General features: G+C 37.5%; 1 protein-coding gene and 1 pseudogene across 1 annotated transcript in view; one reads left to right on the forward strand and one right to left on the reverse strand.

The window, feature by feature from the left end:
- The window catches only part of ADAMTSL1 (ADAMTS like 1), a 425,354-nt gene that overhangs the window by 345,464 nt on the left and 56,567 nt on the right, over positions 1 to 23,323 (reverse strand). The window contains exon 3 of the mRNA XM_025359517.1: positions 18,619 to 18,664. Within this exon, the coding sequence (XP_025215302.1) occupies positions 18,619 to 18,664 (46 nt within the window). The remainder of the gene's footprint in view (positions 1 to 18,618; positions 18,665 to 23,323) is intronic.
- On the forward strand, positions 11,665 to 11,824 carry LOC112608822 (annotated as a pseudogene).

Here is a 23,323-nt window from a genome sequence, read left to right on the forward strand (position 1 = left end):
CCGCCCGCCTTGGCCTCCCAAAGCGCTCGGATGACAGGCGTGAGCCGCCGTGCCTGGGCCTTTTTTTTTATTTTTTATTTTTTTTTTTTTTTTTTTTTTTTTTTTTGAGACGGAGTCTGGCTCTGTAGCCCAGGCTAGAGTGCAGTGGCCGGATCTCAGCTCACTGCAAGCTCCGCCTCCCGGGTTCACGCCATTCTCCGGCCTCAGCCTCCCGAGTAGCTGGGGCTACAGGCGCCCGCCACCTCGCCGGGCTAGTTTTTTGTATTTCTTAGTAGAGACGGGGTTTCACCGTGTTAGCCAGGATGGTCTCGATCTCCTGACCTCGTGATCCACCCGTCTCGGCCTCCCAAAGTGCTGGGATTACAGGCTTGAGCCACCGCGCCCGGCCAACATAAAATAAACTCTTTCAAAGACTAGAAAAAGAAGAAACATTTCCCAATTTCTTTTATTAAAATCAGATAAGAATTATATAAGAAATAAAATTACTCATCAACATAGAGGCAAATTGTCCTAAACAAATTATTAGGAAACCAAAACAAGAAGTATGTAAGCAATATAATATATTATGAGCGAGTTGGGTATATTCTAGGAATGCACCCACAAGATAGGAAAAGAAATTAAAAGATCTTACAATATCAAGGCAAGGATACGAAGCAAAGAGAACAAGTATAATTCTGGTGGGAGTATGGACTGAAACCCCCACTTTAGAAAACGTTGGCATTTTGCTTTGTATTTTTTGTTTACCATCCTTTTGATTCTTTTCTCTCTTTTCCTAGCTTCTATTAAATTGGTAAGGTTCTCTTTATTCTCTAGATTTTCTCTGCTAGTTTGGAAGCTACAGATGATATTTCTAGTCTGTTAATGAATATTTAAAATTTTAAAATATACATCTAAAGTTGCGTTTCCTAAAAATGTAACCTTATCTTGTGTTTCCATTTTCCTCCCCAGTACAAGGGGGATCTTAGCACACACTAAACATTGGAATGTTGGTAATACACAAATATGTTTTTTCAAAAAACCCACCAAAGTTATGGTCAGCAGTTGGCTTAATAATTATTAGTTTTCTGTTGCTGCCATAAACATTCATCATAAACATAGGTGCTTAAAACAGCACAAGTTTATTATCTCACGATTCTGTAGTACAGACACCCAGATAAAGCATGGCTCAGTGGGTCCTTTTCTTAGTTTCCCTGGGCCCAAATCAAGGCGTTGGAAGGGCTTACTTTTTATAGGCTGCGGAGACGAATCCACATCCAAATGCACTGAGGTTGTTGGCCAAATTCAGTTCTTTGGGGTTTTAAGACAGATGTCCCACTTCATTGTTAGGCATCAGCTGGAGGATACCATTAGCTCCTAGAAACCTCTCTGTGGTTCTTGCCATGGCCCCCTCCATCTCAGAGTCAATAACAACAGTACACGAATGCCTTCTTGTGCTTAGAATCTCTGGTTTCTTTTGCTACAATCGTTTCTGCCTCCAGCTGAGGAACGTGCTCTGCTTTTAAGGGTCTGTGTGATTAGATGAGGCTCACCTGAATACTCCAGGCTATTCTTCCTATCTTAAGGTCTGCAACCTTAATTACAGAAGTACATACTTCTTGCCATGTAACATATATTCACAAGTTTCAGGGATCAGGACATAGATATCTTTGGAGAACCATTGTGTTACCATATTAACTGCAGATGTCGGGATAAGTTAGGTGATTTTGAAAATACAACTCCTCTCCAAAATCTCTTTGGTTTAACACAACAAATATTTATTTCTCACTCATAAAATGTCTTTCCAGAGCAGCTGTCATCTGTGGGGTAACTCAGTGACCCAGGCTGGGAGAGGAAGGACCATCTGATAGATCAGTACTTCTCAGCCTTTAATGTGCATATGAGTCACCTGGAGATCTTGTTAAACTGAAGATTTTGATTCTGCAGGCCAAAGATGAAACTTGATATTCATTTCTCATAGGAAGCAGGCTGATATTGATGCTGCTGGACCCCAAACTCCCGAGTAGCTGGGACTACAGGCGCCTGCCGCCACGCCCGGCTAATTTTTGGTAATTTTTAGTACAGACAGGGTTTCACCGTGTTAACCAGGATGGTCTCGATCTCCTGACCTCATGATCCACCCGCCTTCGCCTCCCAAAGTGCTGGGATTACAGGCGTGAGCCACTGCACCCGGCCCAAACTACTTTTTGAGAAGCAAGATTTTAGGGCACATAGACTTGTTGGTCACTACAGCAAGAAAGACAGAACTTGGGAACTGTCACAGTATCCCTTGATTGCTTCCTCCAGAAAGTAACATAGCTCATTTAAACCCACATTTCAGTGACCAAAGCAACGTATGTGGTCATGTCTAACTTCAAAGTGTTGGGGAAGTTCAGTAGTCCCAGATACTCATTAGGACAAGAACACCGGAAATATTATTGAAGAGACGCCATGTAACATGCATACATACATACATATACCCACTCACATATCCCTTTGGGGATCATGATTGTTTTCCTTTTTGCCCAACTTTCCTATATTTTTCTTCCTCAAATATAGCCTGTAGTAATTATGTTAGTGAAAGACAATGTGTAGTAAATGCTCATCTTTGTAGATCAGGACATGTTTGTATTTTGCTTACACTCTTCATTGATAGTTGAGAGCACAAAATTCTACACTGACAGTTATATTCCATTCATATTTTGAAGATACTAACTCATCTTTTAGACTCCATTATGACTGAGAAGTTTCAGGCTTTAGTCTAAGTTTCATTCTTTTGTGGGTACTCTGTCTTTTCTCTGGTAGCTTTTACTATTCCCTCTTATCCTAAAGTTGGAATCTCCTTCTGATGCTGGATTATGATATGTCTGGTTATGTATTTTTATTTTTCCTGTTCAGCACTGTCATTGCAATTTTAGTCTGATAACTATTTTTTTCCTTTCTGGAATACTCTAAATGGAATTTCGCCCCTTCTCCTTTAACACTCCTATTTGATGTATATTGGAGACTTTTATTCACTCTCTGTATCTCTTAAGGGCTCTTTTGTATTATATATTTTGGAATTTTGGGCTGTATTTTGGGTAAAGTTTCTAACTCCTATATTCAAATTTTCACTGATTCTGTGTCTTGTTTGGAATTTATCCTATCTGTGGATAAATTTTTATTTCAATTACTAGATTTTTGAATTGCAAATTTCTAATAATTTATTTTCTTCATCCATCTATTTAATACTTTATTTCTGTCTTTACTCCCTAATTTATTCTTTATTTTTAAGAGTTGTTATTTCTCAATATGTTTTGTTTTCAACATAAAGTCAGTACTCATTATTTGTGTCACTTTCGTTCTAGAAAATCACCATAAATGCTGAATTAGCAAATAATGAACCATTGCACTTAGGGAGAAATACAGTTCCTTCATGTCTCTGGTCACAACATTTTAACCAACTGATCTGTAGATAGCCTTATTTAATGTATGTTTCTTTTTAAACACTCCTTATAGAGACTGTTGATTCATTAACATGAAACTCACATCCAACAGCCCTGTAATTCAGGCCTGAAGGAAGCTTATCTAACACACATTTTCTCCATAAGGCGCATCACAGCTTTCTTGAGCTTACAAACACTAGACAGCGCTTCAGCATATGCTTGGGGGCCATTTTAAACAATGAAATCACCAAAAAAGCGCAAAAATAAACGTGAAAAACTTGACACTAAATAGACTGCCAAAAGGACACTTGTTTACAGTATGAGAGCTCAAACAGGAAGGCAGAGTGTCCCTTGTTCAACCACAGATGAAAACATGCTCATTCAGTGACTCAAAGATTTCGCTTTTCTTCACATGCCCATGAATGACCACAAAAGCACCGTAAGTATTGATTTAGGGGGTTACAAGTAAATGTTAGTGAGTAGACAAATTCACAATGGCAAGGATCCATGAATAAAGAGGACTGACTTTATTAATTTTAAAGTTATTTGTCAAACTGTTTTGCAGAATTCTATCTGGTGTGAAGGTTAATTTTGTTGTCTTTCTTGGTATTATATACATATTTTTCCTATGATTTGGAATTTTTATTTGCAGGCTCATTTTTAGTGAAAAGCTGTTTGTTTTCCTTTTGTTCTCTCTGTCCTTGCCTGTTCCAATGGTTTTATGATTATCTCCATATGGTTCACATGGCCCCTGGTCCAGAATCAGATACTGTACTAAAATTTTGGGTTTTAATCCATAATGAAGAAATTGCAAGTCTAGACTCAGAGGAAAAGTATGGCTTGGTAGAGTTTCAGTTCATGATATGGTATCTATGTCCATCAACCAGCCTCTCTTAGACCCACAATTTCAGATAAAGCTCTCATCCTAGGTAACTGGCAACTCTCTCTCTCTCTCTCTCTCTTTTTTTTTTTTTTTGATATGCAGCCTCTCTTCACAACAGAGAGCCTCCTTGAAACTCCTGACATCAAGTTTTCTACCTGGCTTAGGTCCCGCTTCTTCTGTGAAGGAAATCCAACCCTGGTATCCTACTGGAGTCAAGCTACTGCCAATCTTTGCTTTATTCCAGTCTTGGAGCCAAAAAGCCTATGAAATCAGCGCCATTCACCCTCTTGCATTTATGTTCCATTTTTGGTCCTTGGACTTTTTCTGTTGGTTTTGAACCTGGCTATGCCACTGGTTTTATCATTTTATATTTAATCTGTGATTGTTGCTTGCTTGGAAAGGGGAGGATTAATAGATATTAATAGATTGCATAGAAGTCCTCTGAGCTCTTCTGTTATAGTTTTGTAACTTATTCTGCATCAAATCCTATCTATATTTTTGTCTTTATTCTCATCCTTCCTCCGATTTTAAAACATTTGAGAGTACAAAATCTTACATAGATTTTCTAATTTACATAGATTTTCCTAGAGCCATGCTTTGCACATAGTCAAAAACCATCTGTTATACTAAATTAAATGGTAATAAGAAAGTACACATCATTTTGCGTAAGAAACATCTTCTTGGCAATTAGAAGTGTACAAAATAGACATTTGTTGGAGAATTTCTTACCTAGAAATAGCCATGCAAAATTTAGAAGACCTCATGGGATATCATAAAGCAGGTGTTTTCAAACTTTATTTTTGTTGTTGCATAATTATTTTTCTTCCAAAGAAATCCACATAGGATGCTGATAAATACAGCAATTAAAAGCAGAGTTGTTTTGAATGAAACAGGGGTGGTGTGCCTAGAAATCTGGCTGCTTGTCTTCATTGCCCAGTCATGTAGTCAAATATAAAAAGTAGCTTGAAAATAGTTTTTTCAAAATACTGTTCTATAAGAATTGAGAGTTTTGCCTAAATTACTTCCAATATCTATAACAATTCAAAGTAAATAAATCCTAGTCATATTTTAATGGGAGAAAAAATAGGAAGTTATAAATTACACAATGTAAAACAGTGATATATTTCTTTTAAACATTTCTATTTGGGGAAGAAAGGAGTTTTTTGGTAACAAATATGCTGCTTAGGAAAGGGATGTTGGTACGTTGTTGGATACGCGTGTTAAAGAGCTATAAAGTGTATTTGCTCAGTGAAGATTCAAAAGAAAAGGAACCTAATAATGCTTTTTAGTGAGAGCATCACTTCAGTCCAGGAGTTTGAGGTTATATTGAGCTATGACTGTACCCGTGCAACCCAGCCTGGGAGACAGAGCGAGACCCTGTCTCTAAAAAATAACAATAATGAAAATAATAATGCCTCTTTAGCCTTCCCACTGTGATGACCATATTTCACTCAAAACTCTTAACTGAGTTGAAACCCAAACTAAACACTCTCCAACAGCCATACGTAGTTACTGCTCATAGCAAGATTATAAAGAAAAATATAGCCAAAACTCAAAGATAACCTCTTTAAGTTTCACAATTTCCTCTTAAAAGGAAGGGAATGTTTAAAATGCAAAAGAAAACATAGGAAGGACAAGATTTCTAGAATGATAGTACAAACACTTGTTAACTAATTCAATAATGGTCCTTGCTTATAGTACCCAGCACAAAGTGATGTCTTGGAGGGAAAAACCTGCAAGTTCATGTTGCTTGAGTTTCAGCACATCTTGGTGTTAATCAGAAGATTTGATGCTGCTTATCATTTCTAGGCTCATATAAACCAGGCTGAGCACAGGCAAGTATTTGCATGTTAGCAGCCTAGGCATGGCAGCTTATTTGGTTTCATTCCGTAGGGCCTTGCCAAGGGATGAACTGCAGTAGTAATTTCTTTCTAAATCATTCTCAAATCCCTGCTTCAAGCTTCTATTTGATTCACTAGAGGCCAGCATTCTTTTTATGAAATTCAGAAACTAGGACTTGAGAAAGCAAATTCTGAGGAGTATTAACTTAATAAATTTATATCCTCTTGACAGGCAGCTTCGTTCAAAGGAGAGGGAATTAGAGATGTCTTCAGCAAGGATTCCTGGATTTACTTTTTCTGCTGTATTTAATTCGCACACTTAAAATTCTCAGCAGTTCATATACTTCTAGCCTTGAAGAATTATAATTGCTATAGTAGACTTGTTTGAATATATCTTTTCTTAAAAAAAGAGCATATGTTGTAAAAATGCTTGAGGCTTAAACTTTTGGTATCTCAGTTTTGCTGTTCACTAAATGAGAATTAGTCCAGATCATCCATATACCTCCTGGTGTTATGGTGAAATGAGCATGTGCTTCGGCATTTACAAACCTGACAGGACCACTCCTTAGCTGTGTAGCCTAAATAAGGCATTTCATGTCTTTAAATATTCCAATTTCCTTATCTGTACAATGAAGGTAATGCCCATTTTTCAAGGCAGTTGTGAGAATTGAATGAGTTTGGGGCAAAAGGTCATAAGGTACCATGCCTGGCACGGGGCAGACAACCCAAATATACTAATTCTTCTCTAATTCTAGTATTCTATGAGTCTATAACTTGGCCAGGATCTCTTTGAGGTATGTAATCAGTCTTGATCTGTCATTTTCAATAAGGGGGATTGTGGCAGACAGAGACGAAAGCTGTCTGCCTAAGCTCATGCAGCTAGCCGGGACAGGGGACTCACATCAGCTTTTCTCAATCTAATAATTTTCAACCCTGTGGAAAATGATGGTCTCATTCTTAATTCTCTTCATCAGTTGAAAGTTGAGCTGTTGAATGATTTTTCTTTTCTTTAAACATACATTTAGTCATTACTATATCATTAATAATAGGAGTTAGCGCTAGCTGAGAGGGTCTCAATATAACAACTGATCATGGCAATATTGAAGGAAATTCTGGGTTGGCCAAGTAGGCATTCCTATTCATACTAAGAGTCAAGGAAAGTAGATGCTTGGCATTAGCCATCAATCCACAAGACAATAATATAGCTGATTGCTTGTCAGTCAGCATCACGCAAATGAGCTGGAAGATGTGACTCTTCAGACCAGGAATGCCAGCTCATATCACTCAAAGTCATTTACAACTATTGCTAACCCCCACTCTGGCAGTCTCTATGGATGATGCTGGCTGAAAAAAAAAAACTATGATCAATTTAGGGGACAATGTCTCCTATGGCCCTTTAAGTATACCAGAAAGATGCCATCAAGCAGAAATCGGTTTTACTAATATATTCCTTTTTATGTGTTCCCTCACAATTTGGAGTTTTTAAAATATCACCTTGAGTTATGAACAAGAGTGAAATTGTCCTTAGCCAAGGAATTTAACTTTTTTGGAAGGAAATGTTTAATGCTGATGTGATACTGTGGGCTGTGGTTTTACTAGGCCCTGTCTCTTGTGAGAGTGTCACTCACTTAGCTTTTACCGAGGTAACGTGGAAGAAAGAGCTAAAATTTATTGAGTATTTCCCATGTATTTCCATTATTGCACTGATTCCTATAAAGGAATACTGTAACTGAGCATTACTATTATTTCCACTTTAAGACTGAGGAAACTGAGTCTACGAGAAGCTGAAGAGCTTCCCCAAACCACAAAGTTAGTAAGTAACAGAGCCCCCAAGCCTGTGTTCGTTCCTCTAACTAGTGTTCACACCAGAACCCTCCCCAGAGAGTCAGAGTTGAAGCAGAGGATAAGAAATTGAGAACACATTAAGGAGAAGGGAAAGGAGAGAGAATAAGGAGGAGTAAAATAAAGACATGTCAGAAAAAGCATTAAAAAAGAAATGTGTGCCGCAGTCAGAAGAAGGCCGAGGGGAGAGGAAAAGCAGAAGGCCTAACCTACTGGGGCTGGGGAGCACCCAGTGAACTTGGCCAGCTGCCTGGCAGCAAGCACTGCAGGGAGATCTACAGCCACCAGATCCACCAAATGAAGGAATCTGTGAATCATTTAAAAAATGTTTATTTCTTTATGCCACAAATGATAAAACAGTTAGTCATAAAATATGAGGGTTTTTTTTTTTCCCCAGAATAATTGCTGCAAATATTTTCAACCATTACTCTAAATGCTCAGTGTTTAACTAGGGAAAAAGAAATGATGTGTTTTGAACCAAAGTCAACCTCCAGTTGTCCACATGGCATGCTGTACAATTGCATTTAGAGATTAATTTATTTGCAAGATACTGAAAGCTCATTTAGCCTTGATGTTATCACAGGTTGGATAGGGACTCTGCCCTCAGAGAAACGATCAAAGTCACTCATCATTTCTCTTTTCAGAAACATTGTTTCCCTTTGTTATTTAATTTTAGCATTAAAAAAAAAAAAAGCTGTGGGTCAAATCAGAGAAATCAGGATTTTTTGCAGATGTGTTGCCTAAAGAACATCCTTTTGTTCTAGCAACAGCAGTTCTTCTCAACTCCAAAAAGGAGAAACACACAAACCACAATGTCCTGTAATGAGTTTAGTCACCATCCTACATTCATCCTGGCTTTACAGTAAGTTAGACTTCTTTTGGTGGATACTGATTTGTCCACTGGGATATAATTCTGAGAATATACAGCAATTCCAATCAAGTATTGGGCCAAGGAACAGCCAAGCCATGATAGTTGCCAGAGACCTGACTGTCCAGTCTAATAACTGGGCATTGTATAGAAAGTCTGTTTTTCTAGAGTTCATCCAAAAGAAGGGCCATTATAAGCCTACAGTTCTGCCAGAAATGAGGTCTAACATTCTCTTTCCAGAATACCTGGAACTTGTCATTTGGCAAAACAATCAGGAGAAATTACCTATGATGCCATAGAATAAGGCTGATCTTTGGAATTTCATAGAATAAGGCTGATCTTTGGAATTTCAAAGTGATCTAATTTTCACTTTTTAAAAAAGAATGTAGTCTTTCAGAAAGAGTACTTTGTCAGAAGAGAGGAGGAAGTTCAAGAAAGGTAGTATACTAGTTGACTAGGGTTGCCATAAGAAAATACCACAGACTGGGTAAGCTAAACAACTGAAATTTATTTTTAGACAATTCTGGAGTCTAAAAGGTCAACATCAGGGGTCTGCAAGGTTGGTTTCTACTGAGGGCTCTCTCCTTGGCTTGTGGAAGGCAGCCTTCTTCTGAGTCTTCACATGTCTTCTCTCTGTGTGTCTGCATCCTAATATCTTCTTTAAAGATCACCAGTCATATTGATTTAGGGTCTACCTTAATGACCTTATTTACACATTTAAAGACCACAACTCCAAATACAGTCATATTTTGAGGTATGGGGGTTTAGGATTCCAACACGTAATGGGGTGAGGACATAATTCAAACCACAACAGGTAATAAGGAAGAGTAAAGCCAACACAACTGAGTCAGGTACCAGGCTGAGTGCATTTTAGATATTTTCTCACTTAATCCTCAGCAGAACTCTGGGAGGTGGTATTTTTTTCTTTGTTTCAAAAACAAATAAAAATTCAATTATATATAAAATATTTTTGCTCGACCTCATCTTCTTTTGTTTTGTATTTTCTTTAAAATTATACTATAAATATAGGAATATGTGTTGATTATAAAAAATTAAAACACTATGAAAGCATATAGAATAAAAAATGAAAGTCCCCCTAACTTATTCAGTCCCTCCCTGCTCTGTATTAGGTGATCAGTTGGATGTGTGTCCTTCAATGCCTTGGGATGGTGCCACACAACCAGACACATTTCAGTCTGGGGATTTTTAAAAACTGAGATCATATTATAGGTTATTACTCCACAATTTGCTTTTTTAAGCTCTTAACAAGATAGTTTGGGAGAACTCACAGGTTTGTACAAATAGATCCACCTTAATCTTTTTAATGACTGTATAGCATTCCATGCTATGAACATATCTTATTGAACCAGCCATCCTCCATTTGTTTCCAATTTTAAAATTACCATTAACATTGTGTTAACATTCTCTGTACATATATTAGAAGGATATTTTTATAGGTAAGAAAACTGAGATTGAGAGAGGTTAACAAATTTGTTCGAAAGCACATAACTAGTAAGTGGCAGCTCAGGACTCAGGAGAGTCCATGTTCTTTCTGCTATATAACACTGCTTTAAGTCTTCATTATCCATGGGATTGAAAAGTGAAAAATATATCCTTTAAATTACTCTCCACACTCCTCCCACCCAAACATCTTTTTTTTTTTTTTTTTTGAGATAGAGTTTTGCTCTTGTTGCCCAGTCTGGAGTGCAATTACAAGATCTCAGCTCACTGCGAGCTCTACCTCCTGATTTCAAGTGATTCTCCTGCTTCAGCCTCCTGAGTAGCTGGGATTGCAGGTGCCCACCACAATGCCTAGATAATTTTTATATTTTTAGTAGAGACAGTATTTCACCATCTTGACCAGGCTGGTCTTAAACTCCTGACCTCAGGTGATCCACCAGCCTCGGCCTCCCAAAGTGCCGGGATTACAGGCATGAGCCACTGCGCCTGGCCACTCATACATCGTAATAGCCTTTTAGAGATTGTCCAAATGCAGAATGCATGTAGACTCTGAAAGACAGGAGAACCTGCTCCCAATTTTGTTATATCAGCATACAAATCAAGCCTTCATCAAGTGACTTGGAAAAGACACGTCCTATCTGACTTTAACATGAGAGCAATGTTTATCTCAGGGGAGGTTACATAGTATGAGGGAAATTTCTGTTTCTCAGCTGGATAGGTCAGGGAAGATTGAAGCATGGATGGGTCTGGGGAGAAGTGCATTTCTTTGGTCCACTACTGGAAAGAGTGCGTCTGCGGCAGGGTGAAGCAGCAGCCAGGTCCTTGGAGGCCCTCTCTAGTAGGTGGGGGATTTGGCACATTTATTAGGAAGAATCCAACATTCTAGCAATTAGAATTTCTTTCTCATTTAAGAGTCTTCCTACTTGAGGTTAAGAAATCCCTCTCCTGCCTTGGATATATTACACCTGAGATTGGCAGACCGGGCCTGGGAGAAGAGAAATGCACAGAAGGGGTAGATAGAGCCCTCAAGTTTTCTTTCAGCCTTCTGCTCTTCCAAAGCTCATCACCCTGAGTGAGGGGCTAAGAATGTCCCTTATGAAATAACATCTGGGGCTAAGTTCAGACTCTTTAGCACAGATAAATATCCCACTTCTTTCCCCACAATATACTTTGTACTGCACCTGATAAAATGACCCACAGGCCCCCAGATAAGCTGGGCTCCTTCATGCCTCACCTTCCACACATACTAAGGATGTTTAAATGTCACCTCAGGGAGAATTTCCTGACCACCTCATGTAGAGCAACCTTCCACCCCTGTGTCACTCTCTATCCCATTACTCTGCTTTATTTCTTTCATAATCATTCACTATTGCTTCTCGGCCTTTTGGCTAAGATCAAGTGTAGCATAACCTTCACTATATGTAACTGTCATCTTTTAAAACTTTATTTATCATCTGCCTTCTTGCACTATAATATAAGCTTCATAAGAACAGGGGCATTATCTTTCTCTGTTAATATTACACCCCAGCGCCTAGAAAAAGTACCTGAGACCTAGTAAATCCCAGTGGATATTGTTGACTCTACTTCCATTTTTCAGAAAACTAACTCTGTCTCTCTCTCTTTCTCTCTCTCATTGCAGCCTGAAAAAAATCCCTCCCATCTTTTAAAGCTCAGCTCAACTGTCACCTTATTTAGAATGTCATGCATTTTTTCATTCATCCTACGTGTTGAATGACTACAGTGAGTTGGATCAGAGGCCCTTAATTTCTGTTTACAGCACCATTAATGTCTGGGCATTTTTTTTGTGGTATTCCTAGGCCAACAGGAATACCAAACAATCCCATTTATTAAGCAGTTAGGTCCAAGCAACTTAATATATATTTGTGTCCTAATGACTTAATAGCCATTTGAAAAAACAATGCATGTAACTTGAGAGAAAGGTACTATTTTACTTCATTCATAAATAACGTTTATTTACTAATGGGATGTGTGTGCCTGTACTACTTCCCAAAGCCTGGAATCAGATTGGACAATCCTCATTTTTGTTTCCTATTCCATGTTGTTTTTCTCACAGTGCTTGCTTTTTATCAAAGCAAACCCAACTTTACGAAGATAAGATGTCATAGAAAGGAATACAGCATGATCAAATAGTTCAAAGAATGTTCAACATATGTTAAGTCTTGATATGTTTCCCATAAATATTTAAAATGTCCTAAGGCAGTTCTGTGAGTTTTCTGCATTTCCCAGTTCATAGTGCAAGAGGCATGGTGTCAGACACTGAATGCCAGATGCTGAGTATACAGGGGTGAAAGAGACATGGTCCTTCCATGACTTAGCACTTTGTTCTTACCTCCATACTGATAGCGTGCATCATACTTCATTTAGTTTTGTGTTTGTGTATTTGTCTTTTCTAGTAGCCTCTGACATTCCCCAAGGACAGCCTGCCTACCTCTTTATTGATGGTGGCAACTCCTAATATCCCTAGTGCAGAACAGGAGTTGGGTATTCAATAAATGCTGTTTTAAAACTGATTGATCAAGAGAATGAATAAGTGAATATGCAAATAAATAAATGGCCCTGGCAAGTAGCATCATGCCTTATTTTCAACTGCTAGAATAATAAGGACTAGATTATGGCAAAGTTTAGTAGCCTACTTCCCATCTCAGAGTGCCTCTTGGCTGGAAAGAGTCCAGCGTGCAGGCTCACTGATCAGCTCCTGCAGTTGTTACTATTTTCTAGAGCATCTGTCTAGATTTCAGGGGTATTTTTCTGGTCTGAATGTTGTTTCAACAGTTTCTTTCAAATTCTGCCCAAGGAAGACCTGTAGCAGAGTTATTGTTTCTTCCATATGTTCCATTTGATCCTTGACATAAAGCAGCAAATGTTTCCTGACTTTGTGATATACAAAGGCCTTATGAGAAAAATGGACATAAAGACCAAATGGGAATTTACCTTATGACCACCATTAAGAACCACATGAACAACTCTGTGAATCCCATGAATTTTCACAACCTCAGTCAGAATTACTAGTCAAGATGAACGGTCAATTGTACAGCAAGGATGAGAACTTTGCTTCCACTCTCCACATTGACTCTCTTTGCTCTGACTCTACTTTATCTCTGGCTATGAATCTTTTCACTATAATCATGCCAATTACTAAACTAGCATAGACATCTTCATTAATCTGCATTCAGATCCAAATCCAGTATAGTCCAGATATGATACTCCCTAAGAATTACAGAATTTCAGAGGTGGACGGGACCTTTGAGGTCATCCGTTTCAAATCTCTCACTGTTTGAGTGTAGAAACTGAGGCTCAAAGAAATTATAAACTTGCCATGATTATTCTGTTCTCTCTGCCTCCTGTTCCACACAACAATGCTGGAGATCACAAGAGTGAATCATGTCAAATTGAGGATGAGGCACCATAACTTAGGAAAAGCCCTTCTATCTCTAGAACATACCCAAATGCTCCCACCAGAGCCATTCTAGTCCACGCAACCATTAGCACCCACCTGAACTACTGCAGTGATCGCCCTCTTAGAATTTCTGCTCCTTCCCCCTGCTTTGCATCCATTCTCCAGGCTGAGCCTGCAGCCAAACCTATCTTTTTCATTGTAAGTCCAGTTCTACTCTCCCCTGCTTAAAACTATCCAGGAGCTTCTTCCTCTTCTTTTTCTTGTTCTTGTTCTTGTTTTTTTTTGTTTGTTTGTTTTTGTTTTGTTTTTGTTTGTTTGTTTGTTTTAAATAGAGATAGGGTCTTGTTCTATCTTCCAGGCTTAAGTGCAGTGATGTAAACAAGGCTCACTGCAACTTCAAACTCCTGGGCTCAAGCAATCCTCCCGTCTCAGCCTCCCCAGTAGCTGGGACAACAGGTGCACACCACCAGGCTAATATTTTGTTTTTGTTTTGTAGAAACAAGGTCTTGCTATTTTTCTCAGGCTAGTCTCAAACTCCTGACTTCAAGTGACCCTTCTGCCTTGTCCCTCAACCCCAAAACACTGGGATTACAGGTGTGAGCCATGGTGCCTGGCCATCCAGTAGCTAATTTTTGAACTTAAAATATAACGTAAGTACTTTACAGTGTCCTGCATGATCTAGCTCCCACCTACCTCTGGTTTTGATTTTTTCTTATCTTTCAGTACTCTTTCTCTTGCACACTAGACTTTAGGTATATTGGCTTTATGCTTTCCTTGACACACCAAGTTCTCTCGTACTTCACAGCCTTTGCACTAGCTGTTCTTTCTGGATTTCTGCTCGTCAAGTATTCATACAGCTGTTTCCTTCTTGTTATTCAAGTGTTACTCCTCAAGTGGATTTTCTGACCTTCCTCTCTGAACTAGCTACCAATAGCTTAATTCTCTGCATTGCATCAACTGCTATCTCATATATTTCCTTTTAAATAATTTGTTTGCATGCTTGTTTGTAACCTCTTTTCCTCCATTAGAATGAAAACTTCAGGAGAATTGGGTCTTGGTTTTATTTAACAATGAACACCAGGACCAAGAACAATTCTTGAGCTTAATACATATTGTTGTCTTAAAAACAGTAAAATGTTGTAGTGAGCAACAAATAATTTAATAAAGAAATTAAGAGCACCACCAGCTACCACAAGCAGCGTGGCCTATTATGTTGCTAATTATGGTCACTGTCTCCTAAACACCAACTCATATGAACCTTAAGGATAGCGCAAAAGAAACAGTTTATAAGTACTCTAAACACACTGTAAGTCACTTTAAAATCCCTAATTAAGTTCAAGGGGTTCAAATTTGAGGTTCAATGTGAAGATATGACCTAAGGAAACCTTTTTGAGAGACTCCTTCAGTTAGTCTTGTGGTGAAATCTCTGAGACCTAAATGACCTGTTTGATTGGTTTGCTAGCTCACATCTATTGTCTACCAATAGCATCTTTGTCTCTCCTTTCAGAGAGGGAGCACCTTGCTGCTTCCTTAGAATAGAGCAGGCAACTGTAAAATGGGAAAGATTAGATAAACTCTGTCCTTAGGAATGAAAATAGTCTCCTTGAACCAGCTACACAGAATGTAAGAAAGTACCATGACTATGAGAACTATGCAAACATTACGGGAACTTTAACTTTCTTGTATTGATAAACCACTTATAGAGTGGTTGGCAATAAATTTTTAAAAGTCTGTGAGCTGACTTTTCAGAAAAAAAAAAAAAAGGGAACCTGGGGAGATGTTTTCTACTCCTCAGATTATCCTGGGGAATACGAACTCCCCCAAAAAGTTATATGTAGCAGTTCTACAAAAAATAGGAAAAGAGGCTGAATCTTTGGAGATGAAGTAGTTCAGAAGTGCCCCAAGGAAGTTGTCCAGGGATTAAAGATGACCCTGGTGATTTAGCTAAGAGACTCTCAAGTTTTTCCAAATCAAGCATCTAACAAAGAGTATTTAACTGAATTGTTCTAAACTTCCTAATTTGAAAAACTGGGATGTGATCATGAAAAGATTCTTTCTTAAAAAATTATTTTTGTGTTTCTTGGCAATGCTGCTTCTGTCATTACTAAAAGCAAGAAAAATTATTTGAAGAAGCTATATTCTCATTAAAAAATTCAGTGTCAGTTTGATTCTACAAGCTATAAAGATTTTGGCTCATGGAGTGCTATGGATTTTAAGTAATATGAGGTCAGAGTCTGATATGGTTTGGCTGTGTCCCCACCCAAATCTCATCTTAAATTTTACTTCCCATAATCCCCATGTGTCAAGGGAAGAACCAGGTGGAGATAATTGAGTCATGGGGGCAATTTCCCCCATGCTATTCTCAGGATAGTAAGTTCTCACAAGATTTGATGATTTTATAAGGGGCTTCTCCCTTCACTCAGTGCTCATTCTTCTTTCTCCTGACACATATGAAGAAAGATGTGTTTGCTTCCCCTTCTGCCATGATTGTAAGTTTTCTAAGGCCTCCCCACCCTTGAAGAACTGTGAGTCAATTAAATCTCTTTTTTCCAAATTACCCCATCTTGGGTATGTCCTTAAAGCAGCATAAGAATGGACTAATACAGTAAACTGGTATCAGGAGTGGGGTGCTGCTATAAGGATACTCGAAAATGTGGAAGTGACTTTAGAACTGGGTTACTGGCAGAGGCTGGTACAGTTTGGAGGGCTAAGAAGAAGACAGGAAAATGTGGGAAAGTTTGGAACTTCGTGGATACTTGGAGGGCTCAGAAGACAGGAAGATGTGGGAAAGTTTGGAACTTCCTACAGTCTTGTTGAATGGCTTTGACCAAAATGCTGATAGTGATATGGACAACAAAGTCTAGGTTGAGGTGGTCTCAGATGGAGAAGAGGAACTTGTTGGGAACTAGAGCAAAGATGACTCTTATTTATGCTTTAGCAAAGAGGCTGGGGACATTTTGCCTCTTCCCTAGAGATCTGTGTAACTTTGAACTTGAGAGAGACAATTTAGGGTATCTGTCAGAAGAAATTTCTAAGTGACAAAGCATTCAAGAGGAAGCAGAGCATAAAACTTTGGAAAATTTGCAGCCTGATGATGCAATAGAAAAAAAATTTTTTTCTGGGAGAAATTCAAGCCTGCTGCAAAAATTTGCATAAGTAATGAGGAGATGAATGTTAATCACCAAGACAATGGGGAAAATGTCTACAGAGCATGTCAGAGGCCTTCCTGGAAGCCCCTCCCATCTCAGGCCCAGAGGCCTAGAAGGGAAAAATGGTTTCCTGGGCCAGGTCCAGGGACCCCTGCTCTACGCAGCCTCTGGATGGACTTGGTGCCCTGTGTCCCAGCCACTCCGGCTGTAGCTAAAAGTGGCCAAGGTACAGCTCAGGCCATTGTTTTAGGGGGTACAAGCCCAAAGCCTTGGCAGCTTCCATGTGGTGGCAGTCCTGCAGGTGTGCAGAAGAATTAAGGTTTGGGAACCTCTGCCTAGATTTCAGAGGATGTATGAAAATGCCTGGATGTTCAGGCAAAAGTCTGCTGCAGGGGTGGAGCCCTCACAGAGACTCTCTGCTGGGCAATGCAGAAGGGAAATGTGGAATAATAAAAATGCCAATCATATTGAGGAAAGAGCTTTTTCAACAAAGGAATCAGCAAGTACAAAAGCCCTAAATATGCTATGCCTCTTTGTTTCCTTTATTCCCACTTCAACTTATCATTCTAATATCAAATTCTTTTCAAGTCTTGCAGAGTGAACTTAATTTTGATCTCTCTTGTATCTATTTAGTATTTCCTCTGGGTTTAAGTGCTCCTTCTTCTTCTTCTTTTTGTTTTTAAGAGACAGGGTTTTGCTATGTTCCCCAGGATGATCTTGAACTCCTGGGCTCAAGGGATCCTCCTGCCTCAGCCTCCTGAGTAGCTGCGACTACTAATGAAGGTTTAAGCCTTCATTACTTCTTGCTCCTCATCCATTTCCTGTTCCAGTGCAACCCTTGTATCACCAAAAAATTAACCTTTCTAAAAGGGAAACTCTGCAACACCATACTCTTGCCCTAGTGACTCCCATTATTCACTGAACTAATATAAACTTTGAAGACTAACATTCGAATCTTTTTATGGTATAACCTCAAAAACATATTTCAATTCTCTTTTATACTGCTATACTCAACTCTACTGAAATGAGTGTTCAGACATTCCTGCCTCCAAAGTTGCTCCTTATGTCCTCTCCATTGGACTGGCTGTCATCCCTTCAAACCCAATATGGGCTAGTCATAGTCCTGCAAGCCCTATCTCAAATCACCTTTTCCTTTAAGACCCTTTGGATTTCTCTCTCTTTTAACCCACAAAGAACTTTATTCATTCTCTATGGCTTTGTCATATTTTGTCCTAGAGTGTGGTTATGTGCAATGCACATCTGTCTTCTTTCTCTATACCTCTTACTATACTACAGATGTTTAAAACAGGGACCATATGTTATTTATTCTTGTACTAGTGTAGTGCCTCATACATAGTTGGCACTGAATAATATTTGTTGAATAAATGAATGAGTTTGTCAAATCTGAGTTTGATTTACTAATATTTATTTCATGATACCCCAACTTGTTTCCCTCTTATCACCCCTCTTACTCATCCTCGTGAGATCTATATGCAAAAAGGCAGAAAGTAGGGAGGAAATGCAGAGTCCTTGTTTTGAAACAGTCTAGTTAGTTTCAAGCTGCTCAAATGATTAGAAGTTTATATTGAGGAACATTAAAAATATCATTTTAGTCCTGCATAATCAGTACAGTATGAGATAAAAACTTTCAGTTAAATTCTAATTGGTTGATTTTCTGCTCAGGATATAAAACTGCTTAGCACCATTCAGTGCTAACAAAAATACATGATCACAATCTCAGAACCTTATACTTACCACATTACTGCATGTTCTGTATCGGATATTTCTTCCTTCACAGCTCCTAGGTTGCAAAAAGAAAAAAAAAATTACTACTTATGAAAGGCTCAAAATCAGAAATATTTTCTCATAAAAATTTTCCTCTAAATACTAGTAAAAGGGCCTCTCTTTTCTTCTAAGCATGTTCTTAGAGGGGTTACTATTAAAAATCAAATGAGCAGATCTAAAGAAGTTATAGATGTAAATTGTTCTCTATAAGGGTTGAAACTAAGTATTTATCTTGCTTCAAAAATCTTCAAAATAAGTGCGTAGTGCATATTTAATCAAATAACTGTTAGTGCAAACTTTTCTGAAAAAACTGATATTCAATGAATCCTTTCTTATTTCTGATATAAAACTGAAGATATATTTCACTGAAAAACTTAGATCTTGAAAATAAATTGGAATTAATGGATTAATATTCAACATGTCTTAAAATCATAATTCTAAGAATGTGGAAAGTCATAATTCTTAAAAAAATTATTTTTATTTCTAAAATATATACTCTTTATGGAGGCTTTGGAAAAGACAGATTACCAAAAAGAAAAAAAAGAAGTCCCCTGCTAGTTGCCTCATCTAAAGACAATCACTATTATTTTGATTTATTTAGTCCTTTCCAGTATAAATAAAAAAATCACATCACTTATGCAATTTTGTAGCCTGTTTTTGTTTCCATTTAAAATATTTTGGGACGCATTTTCTCACAGTATTAAATAACTTTAAAAACACCATTTTGAGAGCTACATAATATTCTAACAAATGATGTAATTTTTGCATAATTATTCTTTCATTATTTGTCATTTAAGTAATTTCCACTTTGGGGTTTGATAAATGATAGTATGATAAACCAACTTTGTGCTTATGTTTTATCAAAGTTTCTGACTGTGTTTTTTGAACAGATAAATTTCTAGAAGAGAATTACTAGACTAAAGGGAATGAACTTTTGTAAGTTTCTTCATAAATATTGAAATGCATTCCATAAAGGTTGTACCATTACATACTCCCACCAGCAATACATGGGAGTTTCCATTTTACTGAATTCTTATGAATAAAAACAATCAACTTTTGATAAAACATTCAATGTTGACACTTAAGTCATGAAAAACAGTACTGTACTCTTTTCAAAATATGTCACACTTTTTTAAAAAGTAAAAATATACTACAAAATCCTCTGGGAATGATTATACTAATACCTAGTACTTTTAGAATTCCAGGTACATTTATAAGTTTGTAATATGTATAAATTTATTTAATATTCTCAAAATATTAATACCATTTTGAATACCATCATCATATCCACTTTACAGATGACAAAACTGAAGCTTAGGAAGGTTAAGTAACTTGCCAAAATGACACAACTATTAAGTTGTAGAGCTGACATTTGAAACCAAGCTATCTGGCTTCAGAACTCATACACTCATGATCACAATGCTTTAATGCCTCCTAATTTACTTTTTTGTTCAATAAACGTCCACAGAGCTTCTGTTATGTGTTTGGCAATGAAATTACTATGAAGAATACAAAGAAGAATGAATATGACTTGGTCTTTGTTATTAAGAAAATTAATCATATAATTTGATGTAAGAAATGCGTATAGTAATTGTATTAGGTCTTGAGAATGTTACCAGAAGGAAAATGTCATCTGACAATACAATGATACACAGACTATCTTAAAAATATAGAAAGGTTCCTATTCCTAAAGACTTGACTGTAATCAGACTGACTATTACTATGCATTAAAAATAGAAAAGGAATGTCTGGCCAGGCATTGGAACCATAGAAATAAGGAGCATGACAAAGACACATGTTTGTCAGTGTCCAGTCCAGCAATGTCCCAGACAAAAGGCCAATGAATTTCAAGTCTTGCATGTCCCATTGACAAGACTGCCGCAATCTCCACATAGATGACTCATGCTGACCTTGCTGATACCGATGAACATTCAGCTCATCCAAGGACCGCCCCTCATTATGGTATCAGGTTGACCAAGCTACTTACCAAGAGTGATCTGGATTTTCGTGACTGCTGAGAACAGAGAGTGCTGGCCATGCTGATGTGGGTACTCTGGTCCATGTGATGGACAGTTCTATTCCTTGCTGTAAATTAATCAACTGGCATTCTAGTTTGAAATATTCATCTCATGGGCTGAGTCATTGTGAGTACACGCCCAAGAAAAGGATGTGTTCTTGGTGCTATTGCTGAAAAATATCAGGTTTCTGACTTTAACAACATGAGAGCTAGGTTCCAGTTGATGGTAAATTTACAAGGTAATTGAATTCTACAACTGGGAGGTCTTTGGTAGCATCCCATCTAGACATCAGTGTTTGCAAAATATGGTATGCTTTTCAATTTTGAAGTTCCTGCTGCATATGTACCACAGTGCAGTGCTTAAGAGTACCCAGTTTAAAAACAGCCTCTGCATTCTAGAATCTTGGCTCTATACCTCAGTTCTATCTTTGGTAAAATGGGATGATATTACTTGTCTCCTGGAATTATGAGAATTAACTGAGTAAGTATTTGTGAATCACTTCAGACAGTGTCTAGGACACAGTAAGCATTATGTAGACATTTGATAAATTAATTAAGTACATAATAGATGTAAAAATATAATAGCTATTGAAAGGAGGTCAAGGATATATGGAGAAGAAACTAAGCAAAGGCATAGAGGCACAAAAAGATTTGGTGTGCTCCCAAATTTTCAAACAGTTCTGGTTTTGGGGGGTTTAGGGTTTATGTGGGGAATTGTAGTAGATGAGTGAAATACCTTTTAATTTTGAACTTTGTAATACACAGAGGGGAACCACTGAAGGTATTAAAACAGAGGAGATTCAATGGTGAGATTTTGCTTTTAAAAGGTAAACCCTGGTGTTAACTATTGGGACTTTAACACTATTTGTTTCTCATTCTTTTTTTATTTTTTATTTTTTACCTAACCTTATATCCATGAAAGAAATAATGGAAACAAAACTGAATTAGGAGCCTGAAGATCTGGGATATAGATTTTGTTCTTCCACTTGCATAAACCTCTTGTTCTCTTAGGGTCTTAGTTTCCTTATCTGCCAAATGAATATAGGAATACCTATGCATAAAGTTAGGATCACCAACTGAAATAATGTACAAAAGCCCTGTTAAAACGCCAAATGAGCCTTTTCCCAGATATTTTAATCTGCAAATACCTACACAAATTTTACAGGCATCATTGAATAACAGGGGATATTAGCATAGAATGTAAAATGTTGATTTAAATACTTACTATTTAGGAAAAGCAAAACAAAACAAAAGCAAAGCAAAGAAAAACTACTTGTCATAATTTCCAAAGAATATCCTGTAATTGTCTAATGCCTAATATGGATTTGCAGGTAATTTATGGATGCCTCTGAACTATCTTCCCTTTAATATATTACTTTTTTGAGAGCTTCTTTAATTTGGCTGAAATAGGATATTAAGGTGGTAATGCTTAAGTATGGCAAAGTGATCATTATTGAAAGACACTATCAAATTGTGGATTATAATAGAAACACTAGTCTCTACTATTTATTCAGTGCCTGCTATAGGTAGTTGGCCCAGTGTTAGGTATTCTGTATATATTATCTCTAATCTTCCAACAACTCTACAAAATTTTATTATTCCTATTTAATAGATGAGAAAACTGAGGCAGAGAAAGCTGAGGAGGCTTAAAGCCACATACACAGAAAAGTGAACCAGGGATTGGAATTTAGGCATGACTAACTCCTAAGTCTATCAAACAATAAGAAAAGGAACATGATGTGCTCAAGATACATAGTATACTAATACTAAGCTAAAGATCCGGAAAGCTGAGAGGGGAATTGGCCTGAGGGTTGACTGTGCCTTGTTGTTATTATATCAGTTTATAAACTATTTCTCAATTCTGGTAAATCTACTTCTAGAAAAACATAGGTAGACACACATTGGAACATTTCCAAGAAAACCATGCTCATCAGTAAAATGCAATGTGAAAGAACTTCAGTGCAGAGAAGCTTATATTTTTGAAAGTTCAAGTTTATGAAATTTGAATATAAATTTTACATAAGTAGCTAAGTGACTATTCCACCACAAGGATTTAATTCCTGCCAAGTGTGAATTTCTTCATCCAAGGCATTTATTTGGGCACAAAATCCCTGTCTGAGAATTAAGCAGTAAAAAATATTTTCCTTCATTTTTTTAACAGGTCGTTAATACAAAACAGCTGAGGGATTTCTTTCACATTTAAACAAAGTAAAATTCACCTCTGGGGATGAAAACAAACATTAGAAATTTCAGTCCAAAACGATGTCTGAGGAAAGCTGTAGACAAATGATAGGAGAGGATTTAAATAAAGATATCCTCCCAATATAAACCATAAAATAGTTACAGTTCTGTGTTTAGGCAGTTCAGAACTATATCAATTATGAACTCAGAAACTGGGTGAAGTATGAAAGAACAAAATATAAGTATTAGAATATATTTTAATATAAACATGTAATATGCACACGTATATTTCTTGTAGCACTATTCACAATAGCAAAGACATGGAATCAACCCAAATGGCCATTAATGATTAACTGGATAAAGAAAACGTGGTCCATATATACCATGGAATACTATGTAGCCATAAAAAAGAAGCTCATGCCCCTTGCAGGGACATGGATGGAGCTGAAAACCATTATCCTCAGCAAACTAATGCGG

Source organism: Theropithecus gelada, chromosome 15 (genome assembly GCF_003255815.1).
Source record: "Theropithecus gelada isolate Dixy chromosome 15, Tgel_1.0, whole genome shotgun sequence".
NCBI lineage: Eukaryota > Metazoa > Chordata > Mammalia > Primates > Cercopithecidae > Theropithecus > Theropithecus gelada.